This window comes from Eptatretus burgeri, chromosome 2, assembly GCF_056783735.1.
Source record: "Eptatretus burgeri isolate ZD-2024b chromosome 2, Ebu_testis_v1, whole genome shotgun sequence".
NCBI classification, from domain to species: Eukaryota; Metazoa; Chordata; class Myxini; order Myxiniformes; family Myxinidae; genus Eptatretus; species Eptatretus burgeri.
In genome coordinates this window covers 27,229,559-27,245,498 of record NC_140962.1, presented here as the reverse complement: position 1 = coordinate 27,245,498, position 15,940 = coordinate 27,229,559, and the positions used below count along the sequence as shown (strand labels likewise).

The window sequence follows — 15,940 nt, the reverse complement described above, 5'->3', positions numbered from 1 at the left end:
CTTTCGCCACACGCTGCCTTTCCTTTCTCCTCATGCTGCCTCTCCTTTCCACACATGCTACCTCCCCCTTATGCTGCCTTCCCCTTCTCGTCATGCTGCCTTCCCTTCCCCTCATGCTGCCCTCCCTTTCCCCTCACGCTGCCTCCCGTTCCCCGCACGCTGCCCCCCCGTTCTCCTCATGCTGCCTTCTTTTTCGCCACACGCTCCCACCCCTTTCGCCACACGCTGCCACCCCTTTCGCCACATGCTGCCTCCCCTTTCGCCACACGCTGCCTCCCCTTTCGCCACACGCTGCCTCCCCTTTCGCCACACGCTGCCTCCCCATTCTCCTCATGCTGCCTCCCCTTTCGCCACACGCTGCCTCCCCTTTCTCCTCATGCTGCCTTCCCTTTCCCCACACGCTGCCTTCCCTTTCACCTCACGCTGCCTTCCCTTTCACCTCACGCTGCCTTCCCTTTCACCTCACGCTGCCTTCCCTTTCTCCTAACGCTGCCTCACCTTTTCCCTCATGCTTCCTCACCTTTTCCCTCATGCTTCCTCACCTTTTCCCTCATGCTTCCTCACCTTTTCCCTCACGCTTCCTCACCTTTTCCCTCACGCTGCCTTCCCTTCCCCACACGCTGCCTTCCCTTTCTCCTCACGCTGCCTCTCCTTTCCCCACACAATGCCTTCCCTTTCCCCACACTCTGCCTCCCATTTATCCTCACGCTGCCTTCCCTTTCCCCACACGCTGCCTTCCCTTTTGCCTCATGCTGCCTTCCCCTTCTCCTCACGCTGCCTTCCCTTTTGCCACACGCTGCCTTCCCTTTCGCCACACGCTGCCTTTCCTTTCTCCTCATGCTGCCTCTCCTTTCCACACATGCTACCTCCCCATTATGCTGCCTTCCCCTTCTCATCATGCTGCCTTCCCTTCCCCTCATGCTGCCCTCCCTTTCCCCTCACGCTGCCTCCCCTTTCGCCACACGCTGCCTCCCCATTCTCCTCATGCTGCCTTCCCTTTCGCCACACACTGCCTTCCTTTTTGCCTGATGCTGCCTTCCCCTTCTCCTCACGCTGCCTTCCCTTTCGCCACACGCTGCCTTCCCTTTCGCCACACGCTGCCTCCCCTTTCCCCTCATGCTGCCTTCCCTTTCTCCTCACGCTGCCTCCCCCCTCTCCTCGCGCTGCCTTCCCTTTCCCCTCATGCTGCCTTCCCTCTCCCCTCACGGTTCCTTCCCTTTCCCCTCACGCTGCCTCACCCTTTTCCTCACGCTTCCTCACCTTTTCCCTCACGCTGCCTTCCCGTTCCCCACACGCTGCCTTCCCTTTCCCCTCACGCTGCCTTCCCTTTCCCCTCACGCTGCCTCCCCTTTCCCCACACTCTGCCTCCCATTTCTCCTCATGCTGCCTCCCCTTTCCCCACACGCTCCCTTCCCTTTCCCCACACGCTCCCTTCCCTTTCCCCACACGCTGCCTCCCCTTTCCCTCATGCTGCCTCCCCATTTTCCTCACGCTGCCTTCCCTTTCGCCTCACGCTCCCTCCCCTTTCCCCACACGCTGCCTCCCCTTTCCCCACACGCTGCCTCCCCTTTCGCCACACGCTACCTCCCCTTTCTCCTCATGCTGCCTCCCCTTTCCCCACACACTGCCTCCCCTTTCGCCACACGCTGCCTCCCCTTTCCCCACACGCTGCCTCCCCTTTCTCCTCATGCTGCCTCCCCTTTCCCCACACGCTGCCTCCCCTTTCTCCTCATGCTGCCTCCCCATTCTCCTCATGCTGCCTCCCCTTTTGCCACACACTGCCTTCCCTTTCACCTCACGCTTCCTTCCCTTTCTCCTCACGCTGCCTCACCTTTTCCCTCATGCTTTCTCACCTTTTCCCTCATGCTTCCTCACCTTTTCCCTCATGCTTCCTCACCTTTTCCCTCACGCTTCCTAACCTTTTCCCTCACGCTGCCTTCCCTTCCCGACACGCTGCCTTCCCTTTCTCCTCACGCTGCCTCTCCTTTCCCCACACAATGCCTTCCCTTTCCCCACACAATGCCTCCCATTTCTCCTCACGCTGCCTTCCCTTTCCCCACATGCTGCCTTCCCTTTTGCCTGATGCTGCCTTCCCCTTCTCCTCACGCTGCCTTCCCTTTCGCCACACGCTGCCTTCCCTTTCGCCACACGCTGCCTTTCCTTTCTCCTCATGCTGCCTCTCCTTTCCACACATGCTACCTCCCCCTTATGCTGCCTTCCCCTTCTCGTCATGCTGCCTTCCCTTCCCCTCATGCCGCCCTCCCTTTCCCCTCACGCTGCCTTCCCTTTCTCCACACGCTGCCTCCCCTTTCTCCTCATGCTGCCTTCCCTTTCCCCTCACGCTGCCTTCCCTTTCTCCTCACGCTTCCTCCCCCCTCTCCTCACGCTGCCTTCCCTTTCCCCTCACGCTGCCTTCTCTTTCCCCTCACGCTTCCTCCTCTTTCTCCTCACGCTGCCTCACCCTTTTCCTCACCTTTTCCCTCACGCTGCCTTCCCGTTCCCCACACGCTGCCTTCCCTTTCCCCTCACGCTGCCTCCCCTTTCCCCACACTCTGACTCCCATTTCTCCTCATGCTGCCTCCCCTTTCCCCACACGCTCCCTTCCCTTTCCCCACACGCTCCCTTCCCTTTCCCCACATGCTCCCTTCCCTTTCCCCACATGCTCCCTTCCCTTTCCCCACACACTGCCTCCCCTTTCCCCTCATGCTGCCTCCCCATTTGCCTCGCGCTGCCTTCCCTTTGCCTCACGCTCCCTTCCCTTTCCCCACACGCTGCCTTCCCTTTCCCCTCACGCTGCCTTCCCTTTCTCCTCACGCTGCCTTCCCTTTCGCCTCACGCTGCCTTCCCTTCCCTTTCTCCTCATGCTGCCTTTCCTTTCTCCTCATGCTGCCTTCCCTTTCGCCTCACGTTGCCTCCCCTTTCGCCTCACGCTGCCTTCCCTTTCGCCTCACGTTGCCTCCCCTTTCGCCTCACGCTGCCTTCCCTTTCCCCACATGCTGCCTTCCCTTTCACCTCACGCTGCCTTCCCTTTCCCCACATGCTGCCTCTCCTTCTCCCTCATGCTACCTTCCCTTCCCTTCCTCCCTCCTCTCTCTTTCCAATCCCCCTCCTTCCTCCACCCATCCTAACTCTCCCCTCTCCCTCACCCTTCCTACTCCTCCTCGTGAGGTTTTATCCGGTAAACTTGAGAGGCTTTATCGCAGATTCAACAGAAGTGAGTGCAATCATGAAGCGACTCGTCACTCATGTCCAAGCTTGCCTTCGGTATCTTCCTTTTTAATGGCCAATTCAGTTATTCCCACATTCCTGTCGGGTCGGATGGGGAACGTTTTTGGCCAAAGTCTCTCATGAACGGGTTGGCCCAACGTGATGTTCGACTCGAGGTGACAGAAATTTGTTATTCAATAATAACTCCCTGAGTCTTCGTGAAAGATACTGTGGACTGCTTCGAGTCCATAAACGACATCTGGTTGAAGATGAGTTTTCCGGCTTAACGTGGCTTTCTGATGTGACGGCACACTTTAATTCCTCACTCTGCAAGCGAAACATCAGGGTGACTGTTTATAGTTAGGTCGGGATTCAAACCCGGGCTCGACAGCTGAAAGACGAGTACGATAGAACTCCAAGCTATTCTACCAGATATTTAGGGTATCAGACATTCCCCTCCCAAAATGAATCACCATGCACACTTCATGGGTTTTCACCTGAATCGTCATTATAGATAATTTTTAAAATACAAAGAAAATATGAATTGCTCGTGTGTAATGGGTTTCTCAGCCTGGCAGGGTATCCCCAAGGTATGCACACTCACCTCTGAGCTGCCCAGCGTACATTTGAACCCATGAGGCTCACCTAAAAACTGTCATCCTGGTGTTTTGCAGGCAGGGTGATTCATCAATGGATGTGTCGTCCATGATGGACGTTAAACTGGGTGACTCATCTTTCAGCATTAGTTGGTGTTTGCTAAAGATCCCAGAGTGTCCTTAGTAAAGAGTGGGCGAGATATCGCTGGCACTCAACCGAGGACACCGCGTCCACCCTGGCACGCGAGGGTGCAGCCCGTCTCCGCGTGCACCCTGGCACGCGAGGGTACAGCCCGTCTCCGCGTCCACCCTGGCACGCGAGGGTGCAGCCCGTCTCCGCGTGCACCCTGGCACGTGAGGGTACAGCCCGTCTCCACGTGCACCCTGGCACGCGAGGGTGCAGCCCGTCTCCACGTGCACCCTGGCACGCGAGGGTGCAGCCCGTCTCCGCGTGCACCCTGGCACGCGAGGGTGCAGCCCGTCTCCGCGTGCACCCTGGCACGCGAGGGTGCAGCCCGTCTCCGCGTGCACCCTGGCACGCGAGGGTGCAGCCCGTCTCCGCGTGCACCCTGGCACGCGAGGGTGCAGCCCGTCTCCGCGTGCACCCTGGCACGCGAGGGTGCAGCCCGTCTCCGCGTGCACCCTGGCACGCGAGGGTGCAGCCCGTCTCCGCGTGCACTCTGGCACGCGAGGGTGCAGCCCGTCTCCGCGTGCACCCTGGCACGCGAGGGTGCAGCCCGTCTCCGCGTGCACCCTGGCACGCGAGGGTGCAGCCCGTCTCCGCGTGCACCCTGGCACGCGAGGGTGCAGCCCGTCTCCGCGTGCACCCTGGCACGCGAGGGTGCAGCCCGTCTCTGCGTGCACCCTGGCACGCGAGGGTGCAGCCCGTCTCCACGTGCACCCTGCAATGCGAGGGTGCAGCCCGTCTCTTCAGCATGTCATCTCATTTTTATATTCTTTTTTACAATTTAAATTGCACAATTAACCAGTATTTTGTTTTTCGATGCAGTATTTCAGAGTGCAAAAGAGTGTTTGTTTCTCGATTATACATAAAATATACCAATATTTATCAGTGGACAAACGGTAAGGTCAGTGAACGTAAAGAGTTCAGAAACAAACTGTTGTCTCCGATACGTTTTGATGAATCGCATTAAAATGTGAATGTCAAATGAGATTATTATGTGTACGATGCATTTTGACACTGGGATCCTGTTTTAAATGGGCAAGGTAAAATAATAGTATTGGTCCATGGCTTAAACCCAAAGTGCCATAATAAATGATGCCAACTTGCTTTAGATGAGTAGAAGTTGCCAATCACTTTCATCCGTAGATAGTGGATCAAAATGCAGCCAGTGTTGTAGTGGAATACATCACTCAAGAGGAAGAAAGCAAAAGTTAGATTAAAACCAGACATTGGGGAGAGAGATGAGAGAGACAGAGGAATAAAGTGGGAAGGGGAGCAAGGGGGCAGGGGTAGAGACAGAAAAGGGGGGAAGGGTTATGCTTTTGCTATTGTTCCTGCATATGGCAGGGACTTTGAGACTGGGGGAGAGGGGCAGGCAAGCGGGCAGAAAATAATGTTGCGTGTCCCTCGGGTGCCACACGCGGCTCGGCACATGGTAAGGTGCGGCCCCCTGGGAGCGAGAGCACTGCAAATTCGCATGATGGGCTTTGAGTGCTGGATTTTGGGCGCTGAGCCGCCATGCCCCACATGCAGGTTGCCGGTAAATTGGTGCTGGAGTTTTGCGATGACAAAGAGGGGCTGACCTGGATGGTGCACATGGTGAGCATGACGGTGTGGGGTTTTGGTGGAGGGGGAGGACCTGGCTCGAGATGACGGGAAATGTTGGTTCGTACGACAGATGGGTAGGAAAAGGATGTGGGGATAGAAGGGCGAAAGAGAGGGGGAGAGTTGCGAGGGAGGGGAAGGGGGTGCGGGACGCAGATGGCGGAGAGAGAATTTTGATGGATTTCCTATGTTGCTGCAAATTTGCCATACGCACTTAAACAGCGCTCCAGCCCACAGATTCTGATGCCACAACTCCGAGCTTACAGCACCACGAACACTGCGAAGAGAGACGAGAGAATGTGTGGATGTTCGCAGTGTTGTGTAGGACACAGAAAACGGGGTCACAAACCAGACAAACTGCACGCAAGTCTGGAATAATTTTGTTGAGAAATATTCCAGGTAAAGTACAAACAATCCCCTGTGGGGTACCAAGCAATAAATACCACAATGTATACAACCCTGACCCCCATACCATCTGCCTGTAAACAAAATACAGCGGTTTAAAATAAATATCTATATAAAAATGCTCTTCTTGTTTGGCTCGTATCGCAACATAAATTTCTAAAAAGACAAATAATGCAGCATCTCACATTGCTATCTACAGCATACAATGTGCTGGGTTATCTTGGGAAATGCATCTTTCACCATTTAACCCAAAGTTTGGGGGCTAAGCCCAGAAAATAGAACCTTCAGTCCACCAAGGCTGGTTGATTCAGGAACCGCTTTAAAGCGGCAGTAAATAGTATTTTTGCAATAAATATTGTTTTGAATAAATAGATTTGACAGCGATTGCTGTCAATCGATTGCTCGCATTCCCAACAAAATTGTACTAATGATGTCATTTCCTGTCATATTTATGGGGCCCACTGTCAAGTATGACAGGACATGTCACCAGCAACTTCATTGTCATTTCGAGAGATAAAAGTGTCCATCAGAATGCAAACATTTTCGATAACCCGGACACATTTTGCACAGTATGGTTTCTCCAGTCACGACTTGTACAATAATACTCTGCAGTTTTGGCGATTGGTAATGTAATCGCCCACAAGCACAGCATTTGGAGATGTTTCATGTTAACTTGGCCTCAGAATTATCTCCACGTCAGAACTATTTCAAACGGATGTAGAAAAACTTTGCTCATACTGCTCCTTTAATCACCCATGCCCCTTTTAATATTCCAGTGTCGTGTAACCCCTCCCAACAAGGTCGCCATCTCCATCTCGCATTCCCCAAATACATTCCCAGCCTAAAATTCCCTAATCCGCAGATACCACACCTGCCAATTGCAGTCCCACACTTGGCGCCCAAGATTCATACATCCAGAACATGGTTTAGATAACTGATGTAGCAGATGGCAAGACGTAGAATCTCTATCTTGCTGAGTTTCTTGTCAGGTGGAAGTGTGGGCAAAAGCCTGCGGAGCTCACCAAACGCCATGTTAAAGGCCTCGACTCGCACACGCTCTCGGGTGGCATGTGCAGTGCGGTACTTGGCAGTGGCCCTGCGGCGGCGTCGACGCTCCTCTCGACTTAGCATTGGGGTTGAGGGCAGAGAGCGACCTGCACAGATTGCCAGCGGTGCTGGGGAGATAGAGGATGCTGGAGAGGAGATGGGAATGCTGGAAAAGGATATGGGCACAGAAATGGATATAGAGGACAGGGGGATTGAGGCAGAGATGGCAGAGAGGGAAACTGGCATGGATGAAGGTGAGACAGTAGAAATGGAGAGTGGAAGCGAGTTAGGAGAAAGGGAAAGAGAGATGGGTACCGAGGAAGAAAGGGTAGTTGAGAGGGATATGGAGGGAGAAACAGATGGGGAAAGTGAGATGGGAATGGGCAAAGAGGAAAGTGAGACAGACTGTGTAATAGGTGGGCAGATGGAAGAAGAGATGGTAGAAGACAGGGAAGCTGATATGGAAGTGGAGAGGGAGGGCGAAATGGAAGGAGAAAGTGGCGATGATGGAGAGAGACACACAGGGTTTGTGGGAGAGATCGAGATGGACGGAGAATTACATGGAGAGAGGGGTGGAGAGACAGAAACAGTCTTGCAGGTGTTAAGTGGCTGAGGGTGTTGGACGGGAGACTGTGCTTGTGGTTGTGACAGGGACTGTAGTTGGTGTTGCTGTTGTGATTGTGGTTTTGATAGATCTTGGTGCTGAAGATGCAAACAATTTGGACTTGAAGGGGAACTGGAGAGCTGTCCTGAACTGCAGGCGAGGTGGGATTGAGGTGCAGTGGATGGCGAGAGGGTGAGTAGGCTCGGAGGAGGATGTTGAGAGAGATGGTGGAGGAGACTGATGGGTGCTGCCACTTCATGCGTTGCCTTGGAGTTCAAAGCGGGAGGTGAGATAGACTGAGCACTTTTGGTTCGACTTCCACACTTTCCCTCTCCCCTCCTCCATTCCCGCAAACTCTCTCCGACTCTTCCAAGCTCTCCACCTTCCTCTGGTATCTTCAGCATCATCTAGAGAGATCAGGGAGGAAGAGAACAAGTACCACTGAGACGGTTAGGCAAGGTGCTGTCCCTCTTGGCTCCTTTGATCATTTTCTTGTCAAAGCTCACATCTCTCCAGCTATTGTGAGAGAGCAATCTGAACACCATGGAATCTGTACGTTTGAACAATATGAACTTGAACCTAAGACGAGGAGGTGACTTCAGTCTGCCCTCTCGCAAATTGATTGGGCTGCCATCTCCTCCATAGTCAGCTTTGATTCCACTTGGGAATGCTTCCAAAATAATTCATAATAAAAAAAATCCGACTCTCTCTCTCAGGAACTGGTTTACCCTGTCCTGTCTGTGGCTATCCCATCCAACCTATCAGTCCTTGTACACCGAATCTTTTGGTGACACTTGTGGTCAATCAGCTTGCTTTTTCATCATGGAAGGCTAATCTGACTGAGAGCAACTTTAGGTCATTCTGTAAGGCTCGTAGAAAGTGTCTGTCCTTCCTTAGACAAGCCAGAAAATATCATCTTGCGAATCTCAAGGCTGAACTTTCAAACCAGTCTATTCCACAACTCCTGATGATACCTTGTCAACTTTGTATTTCACATCTGAGAAGGTACAGAGAAAGTTCTAACGAACCTCGACTTCATCAACAATTGGCCAAGATGGCCTCAGTGCTCACATCCTCAAAGCCTGCTCTACTGTTCAATTATCTGTTCTCTTTAGCCTGTCCTCCTATGATGACCTCCTTTCTGCCAGGAAGTCCACTACCCTTACTCGTTCACAAGAAGGGTGAAAAAATATATACTTTCAGCAATAGGCCAGTAAACCGATCCAATTACAAGCAAAATTGTGGAATCCATCATTGCTTCTGATGTTGCCTTTTCTCTTTTCAAACAGCCAGATCTCAGACCACAAGCTTAGATATTATCCCTGTCACTCAACTATCGACACCCAGCTCGGTTTTTCTCTCAGCAATGGTCAAAGGCTCTAAACCTCACAAGAGAGGCGAGGACAGTCTCCAGGGATGCATCTTGGGTATTCAACACAGTCTGGCATCCTGCTTTGCTTCCCAAGCTCGTTGCCTATGGCATACAAGGCTGCCTTCAAACCTGGCTTTCTGGCTTCCTCCACTCATTAAATCAATGCAATGCTATCAATGGAACCCTCTCATCTGACAGTGGAGGCTGGATTGCTCCAAGACAGTGATTGTACTCTCTCATTCATCTACATAAATGACATCTCCAATACATAAATGACCTGGAAAAGTCTCTCTTCCTTTTTGCACAATCCACATCATGTGGTACCATACCCCATCTTCGTGGCAGGTAAATAAGATATATAAATATATATATTTATTCTCATTCTCTCTCTCATTCTCATTCTCATTCTCATTCTCTCTCTCTCTCTCATTTTTTTTCTCTCTCTCTCTCTCTCTCTCTCATTTTTTCTCTCTCTCTCTCTCTCTCTCTCTCTCTCTCATTTTTTTTTTCTCTCTCTCTCTCTCTCTCTCATTTTTTTTTTCTCTCTCTCTCTCTCTCTCTCTCTCTCTCTCTCTCTCTCTCTCTCTCTCTCTCTCTCTCTCTCTCTCTCTCTCTCTCTCTCTCTCTCTCTCTCTCTCTCTCTCTCTGCTGTTCTGTGACAAATGGAATATGTCTGTCAATCCTGGGGGAAAAAAAACAAACAAAAAAAACTCTCCGTCTCACGTCCTGTAATTCCAGAATGATCGTCAAACAAACCCACATATCTATTTCCATGGTTAACCAGTGGAAGAGGTTCACTCAGTCGTTTGAACTTTTAGGTTCCATGTCGCAAAGCCGATGTCCAAAGCCAGCCTAAGACCAGGCATCCTCCATTGTTCCAAATCATTCCTCAAACAATCAGAACAACTCAAAACCTTCAATACCTTCATTCAAAGCTCAATGGAGCACTGCTCTCCCCCATGTGCTGGACCACCAAAATCACATCTGTCTCTCCGAGAGTCTGTGAAACCTGAAGTTCTCAACATTATTGGCATCTCTCATGATGAGGCCAAAGCACAAGGATTGTTGCTTTCACATCACAGACAGGTTAGTGATCTCTGTTTTTATTTTTTTAAACATTCTCTCCTCCAGTATAGCTCCCTCTGTTCTCAGCGCTGCATCCTGACACCACTCCCAGGCTCCTCTACGATGCTTGTATACTTCCAATAACACCCTACTGGTCAAACTTTCCGATTCCAGGCTTTCCACGCACCTCCACTCTCGAGTTCATTTTTTCTCTCCCATTTATGGAAATGTCGTTCTGAAGCTGTTCGGTCACACTCTTCCCTCCAATGCTTGAAACAAGTGGTGTGCCACCCTCTCACGACATCCCTCACCACCACCTATATTCTCTTCTACCCCATTAACTCAACCGAACCCAACCTTCTTTCTTGCTGTTTATTGTGTTTCCTCCCCTCCTTCTCTTCTCTCATTTCCATGAGTGTACATCGAATATTAAAAAAGAAAAAAAAAAAAAGAGAAGAGAAGAATAGGCATCACCACATCGATGACTGACATCACAAATGAACTGGAAGAACAGGACTGAATGACGAGGAACTGTGATGGAAAGAAAAGCAAATAGATGGACAACACAAGGTGTGAGGGGAGGTATACTTGGGACATAATCAAGAGAGTGAAAGCAATCGACATTCCACAGCGAGTGACAGATGGAGTGAATGAAAGGAGGGATGCATTAGCACACAGAAAATACAACCTCAAAATGAACAGGAAAATCCTTTTCAGCATGAAGAAAAACAAACAAAAAAAAAACATTGTAAAGTGAATATTTACATGGAAGGGTTGCTAATTAAATGAGCTGATAAGGACGAAGGAAGTTGTTCAGGTTCTCACATGCAAGGTTGGCTTTTGGTGAGCGCACAATGCAGGTTAACTCATTTTACATCCCCAATGAAAGCAAACTACATATGGGATTACACATGTGTCTACCCAACGGCTCAAAATCGGTACAGACCGGAAAGTACACAACGAGCTGAGATAGTTGACTTAATATGCCGAACCACACATAGAGCGGAATGGGAGCTTCATCTTTTGTTTTATTTATTTTTTGGATTCCTTTTGCAGCAGAACAATTCCCCTTCAGAGAGGAATTGGGAAATGACGTTGTTTTTAGACAGCGTTCAGGGAATATTTATGGGTTGAAAGAGAAGTTGCCGATTCCTTTTTAATCCATGATTACCTCCACCTCAATAAACTGCCAAATATTATTCACCAAGCGCCCTGATTTGGCCAAAAAGTGGAAATATTCACCCCAAAATAAAATCGGTGTTAGTGACACGCAAGTTGGTTTCCTTAGGCGTCCAATACAAACTATGGCTGGTTAAGAAAATAAATCAGGGTATTGTGCTCATGAAATGTGGCAGTTGTGGATCCCTCAAAAACTAGTTATACCTGTGCTACCTAATGCTTGTATAATAACTTATTGGCTTGTCTTTCTGACAAATGTCAAGGGGAAACTAATAACATTCCTTATTTCCCAGAATACAGGTTTTCATGAACGGGACTTCAGCTACCACATTTGTTATTTTTCAAGCTTACAAAGTTTATCACGATATTAGTTAGAGTTTGACGTGCCTGCTGGCCCATGATTTTGGCTGTCACGTGTCACGTGATGCAAGGTCAAAAACGTGTGTGTGTGTGTGTGTGTGTGTGTGTGTGTGTGTGTGTGTGTGTGTGTGTGTGTGTGTGTGTATGTATATATATATATATATATATATATATATATATATATATATATATATATATATATATATATATATATATATATATATATATATCTCCACAGATGTGGTTTCTCTTTTGAAGCTCAAGCCAAATAATTATTTATTTATGATTTGATATCTGAAATTGCATGTGTGGTGTTGGCGAAATCGTTAGGGTGGTGGGCTTGGGATCCTAGGATCCTGAGTTCAAATCCCGCTTTCTGTTGAATTAATACCAGGTGAGGTTGACTCTGTCTGTCATCCTTCCGAGGTCGGCAAAATGAGTACCAGCATGCTGGCCACATGTTGGCGTGGCGACCTGTCAAGGATTGTCTCCCAATAGCCAAGCACCAACGCACTGCACAGAGTATGGTCCTAATGGATGTATGGATATCTGAAATCTCAGCTATGTTCTCGGAAGTGGGATAAAGTTATTATTATTCGTTTCACTGGTTGTGTCGTTACTGAGGTTCAGCTGTGCCACTGCATAATTAAGGCAGGAGATTGGAATTTGTCCAGGGTACCGGAGCACAACGACAAACACATTTTGAAAGGTCCTGATGTACCTTTAACGTCCACCTTGCTGAACATATCAACTAAGGATGCCAAACTCAATGGTGCAACTAATCTCAGTTATGAGTGTGAGGGATTATGTGATGGTAAGAGTGGGTGTATGTTACTGCATGACTCGTTTAGTGCAGAGCAATCTGTTGTTTATTTGTAGTCTACATTAAGATTAGCGACGCTAAACATCTCACTATCATTTGAAAAAGTGTAGGTACCCCTTCATCAAATTTCTTGCTTGGGGTGAGATGGATAATTATCACGACCTGCAGTAAGTGCGAGTGTCAGGGTGGGGATATGACAAAGGCATGATGGAGCAAATCACCGTCTCCGTCCGATTCTCACAGAATCCAAAATACGTGCAATTACTTACTTAAATCAATGGTTAATCCAATTGCTGTATTGTACACTGTTCTGAGAATCCTTCACACTCACAGTATGATCGTATATTGGGATTGTAAAACGAAGAGTTGCCATGAATCGAGTAAAGAATTAGTGGTATTTTGGATTCAGTGAGAATCAGACACTGAGATCGAGTGTGCAAAGAGAGTATAAATGTGCGCCAGTATAAACGGGGTAATACATGTGGAAACGAGTGACAGTGTGTGAGCCTGCGAGCTGGTACTCATTTTGCCGACCTCGGAAGGACGACAGGCTGAGTCAACCCACCTGGTGTTATTTAATGGTACGACAGGGTCTCAAATTCAAGACCCTAAGATCCTAAGCCAGCCACTTTAACTGTTAAGCCAACACCAAGCTAAATATATAAGTGTGAAACCGAGTGTTTAAAGATGAGTGGAGGTATGCGAGTTATTTCAGCGTGTATACACGAATGCAATCTCATTTCACAAGGATAGCGCAGCACGGATTCAATAGTTTGATAAATAAGTGATTACAGCTTCCAAGTTATGGAAAGTCGGCAAAATAATGAAAATCTATACAGTCCACAAATCTGAGTCGTTAATGTATTGGCCATCTCTGGGACTTCAGGCAAGCGGTGCACACCACATCAAATCACCACCTATCCGGAACCACAATCTTTTCTACCCCCATTAACCCTGCGTAACCTAACCCTCTCACAGTTTACTGTGTTTCTTCTCCCTTCTCTGGTTTGTTTATTTATTTGCTTGTTGTATCCAACTGCTGCCCCACTAAGTTTGTTGCCTTTTTTATTTTTATCCTTTGTCACCTCACTCTTCCATGAAACTGCATCTTGCATCAAAAAATTAAGGGGGGGGGGAACAACTAAGAAACAGCAGAAGGAACCAATGCCAGGTGTGGGAGGGATGGTCGGAGGAGTGGGGGAGGGAGGGTCACCATGGGTGGACTCATTAATACTGGAGTACAACGCAGGGGTCCAACAGTTATTGTCCACTAATTGTCTTCCAATCCGTAGGCTCCTTCTGTCTACCTGTTTTCAGTCCTGTATTTCATTCTTCCCGTTGACGTTCTCTCCCGCATGTCCCTCACAAGATTATGTCGAACCGTTTTACGTTCCCCACATTGTAGCTGAACACACATTTTTCTTTTCGGTCCAATTGTTCCTCAGATTCCTTATTCCTCTTTTCTTCTGCTATCCTTTCTGTTGACAGGTCTCCCAATTGCTTCTGTTCCTGGTTCTTCCTGCCGGCTGTGCGAGCTTCGTTCTGCCTGCGACATATTTGTCTGATGTGTTTAATCCCACGCGGGACTCGTCTTTCTGTCCTGCACTTGTCCACACGATCATCCGTCCGTGCGCAACTGCTCGAGCGTTTCTCCCGTTTTAGGGTGACCACTCGTCCTCCCTGCGTCGCGTGCAACCGAACGGCTCGATCGCCCGTTCTTTCTGTCCCCTGGCCGCTTTGTCCGTGTGCATGATACAAATCTCCACATCTGCATGCCCCGTGGGCCGTCGTGTCCTGTATGTGCAAAACAAATGAACAAGCGGACGAAATCCGTTCAGAGTGAAACTGAACACGACAATAAACAAATAAATTAATTTCTAGAATTTATTGAATGTATTATTATTATTATTATTATGATGCAATCACAATTCATCATGATGACTTGATGACACTTCCAGCACCAAGAGACATTACAGTGAGCAGGTATTGATTGATGCGAATGATTGTGGTGAAATCAAATCTGATCAACATGATTAAAATCAATAATGTGGAACAGCATTATGATGGAATAGCACCTTGGCTTTTTACACTGTGTGTGTGTGTGTGTGTGTGTGTGTGTGTGTGTGTGTGTGTGTGTGTGTGTGTGTGTGTGTGTGTGTGTGTGTGTGTGTGTGTGTGTGTGTGTGTGTGCGTGTGTGTGTGTGTGTGTGTGTGTGTGTGTGTGTGTTTACTCCCAGGTGGTGGGAAAAATCGTGAAATACTGGACGCGTCTCACGATGCTATGGTTGCACCAAATCAAAGTCCACCATAATTATTTCTACTGTACAAGCACAGCACTTTGTAAACAGAATTGTCATTAAACCAAGAATATTAGTTTTTTTTTTTATGACGTTTAAACAATACGACTGACTTGCATGGAAATTTGACATGGATCCACATTTAAGGAATTTCATGACAAGCTCATGTTGGAAGCCAAGCCGTGAGATTTCAAACGATCGCAAACGAAGCAACACAACACCTTCAACCGCGACGCACTGGCGCAACGCACACGCGGTACGACAATGACGTCATAGCCAGCTGCCTTACGTCAACACGGGATCGGCACCTCCTCCCAGATCACCGGGCTATCACTCACGGGGTATTCGAATAGAATCCTTCCCGCAATCCATCGAGCTAATGTCACTGCAATAGTCAAGCCGACTTGACGGATGAGCGTCGAACTCACGGTAAAACGAACGACGAGACGGTGTTTTTTTATATTTTTTTTATTTAGCGACACGAAACACCAAATTCGATCGGATCTCACACGTGTGACAAGAGAAACGTATTAACGGACTAATTAAAGAACACCGATTAATTAACCCGGCACCGAGAGTCTGCACAACAACGTGCATCGGGATCATTGCACAGTAATCCCGTTTAAGTCGTTAAGCTGATACAGACACGCAAAGAAATGAATAACAACAATAATAATAATAACAATAATAATAATAATAATACTGTCCTACCTCAAGACGCCGGGAGCACCGGTGAAGCGGTATGCCAGCTGCTCCCATTGTCGCGGACACGAAAACAAAACCAAAACCCAGAGCGTCAGGAATTTTCTACCTTTGGCGAGAAGTCGCTGGCTTCGCGGTCTCTCGCTTCAGCTTTTCCTTCTCGTCGATTAACAAACAACAAAATGACTACATGTGGATCGAGTTAAACTGAACTGTTTGCAGTCATTTTTATTTATATTCTCGTGTTTGGTTTCGTCGGAGGAGCCAGCGATCGTCCTGCGGACCCGAGCCGCTGTGATGCCCTCGCACAATCCTTCCCTCAACGGGCGCGATCTCGCGCACGACTTCTCATTGGCCGGTCGAGCGGCAGAATTCGCGGGTTGGACGGAGTATCCGGACGGTGATTGGTCGAACGGTGATGCCGACCCTTCGTGACTCTACGTTGATTGGTCGAGAAGGAGCAAACCAGGAAGAGCGTGAAAACCGGCTCATTC

General features: G+C 48.9%; 1 protein-coding gene across 4 annotated transcripts; it reads right to left on the bottom strand.

The window, feature by feature from the left end:
- Positions 1-5,946: 5,946 nt before the first annotated feature.
- Positions 5,947-15,814, bottom strand: NHLH1 (nescient helix-loop-helix 1). Of its 4 annotated transcripts, none has more exons than XM_085866526.1 (3): positions 15,456-15,814; positions 13,755-14,241; positions 5,947-8,055 (listed from the first exon to the last, which is right to left on the bottom strand). In XM_085866526.1, the coding sequence occupies exon 3, from the start codon at positions 8,053-8,055 to the stop codon at positions 6,904-6,906; it is 1,152 nt and encodes a 383-aa protein (XP_085722652.1). In that variant the 5' UTR covers positions 13,755-14,241; positions 15,456-15,814; the 3' UTR covers positions 5,947-6,903. The 4 variants fall into 4 exon arrangements, with proteins under 4 accessions (XP_085722652.1, XP_085722657.1, XP_085722636.1 ...); XM_085866531.1 differs by having other exon boundaries at positions 15,556-15,814; XM_085866510.1 differs by lacking the exon at positions 13,755-14,241.
- Between the last annotated feature and the right edge of the window lie 126 nt (positions 15,815-15,940).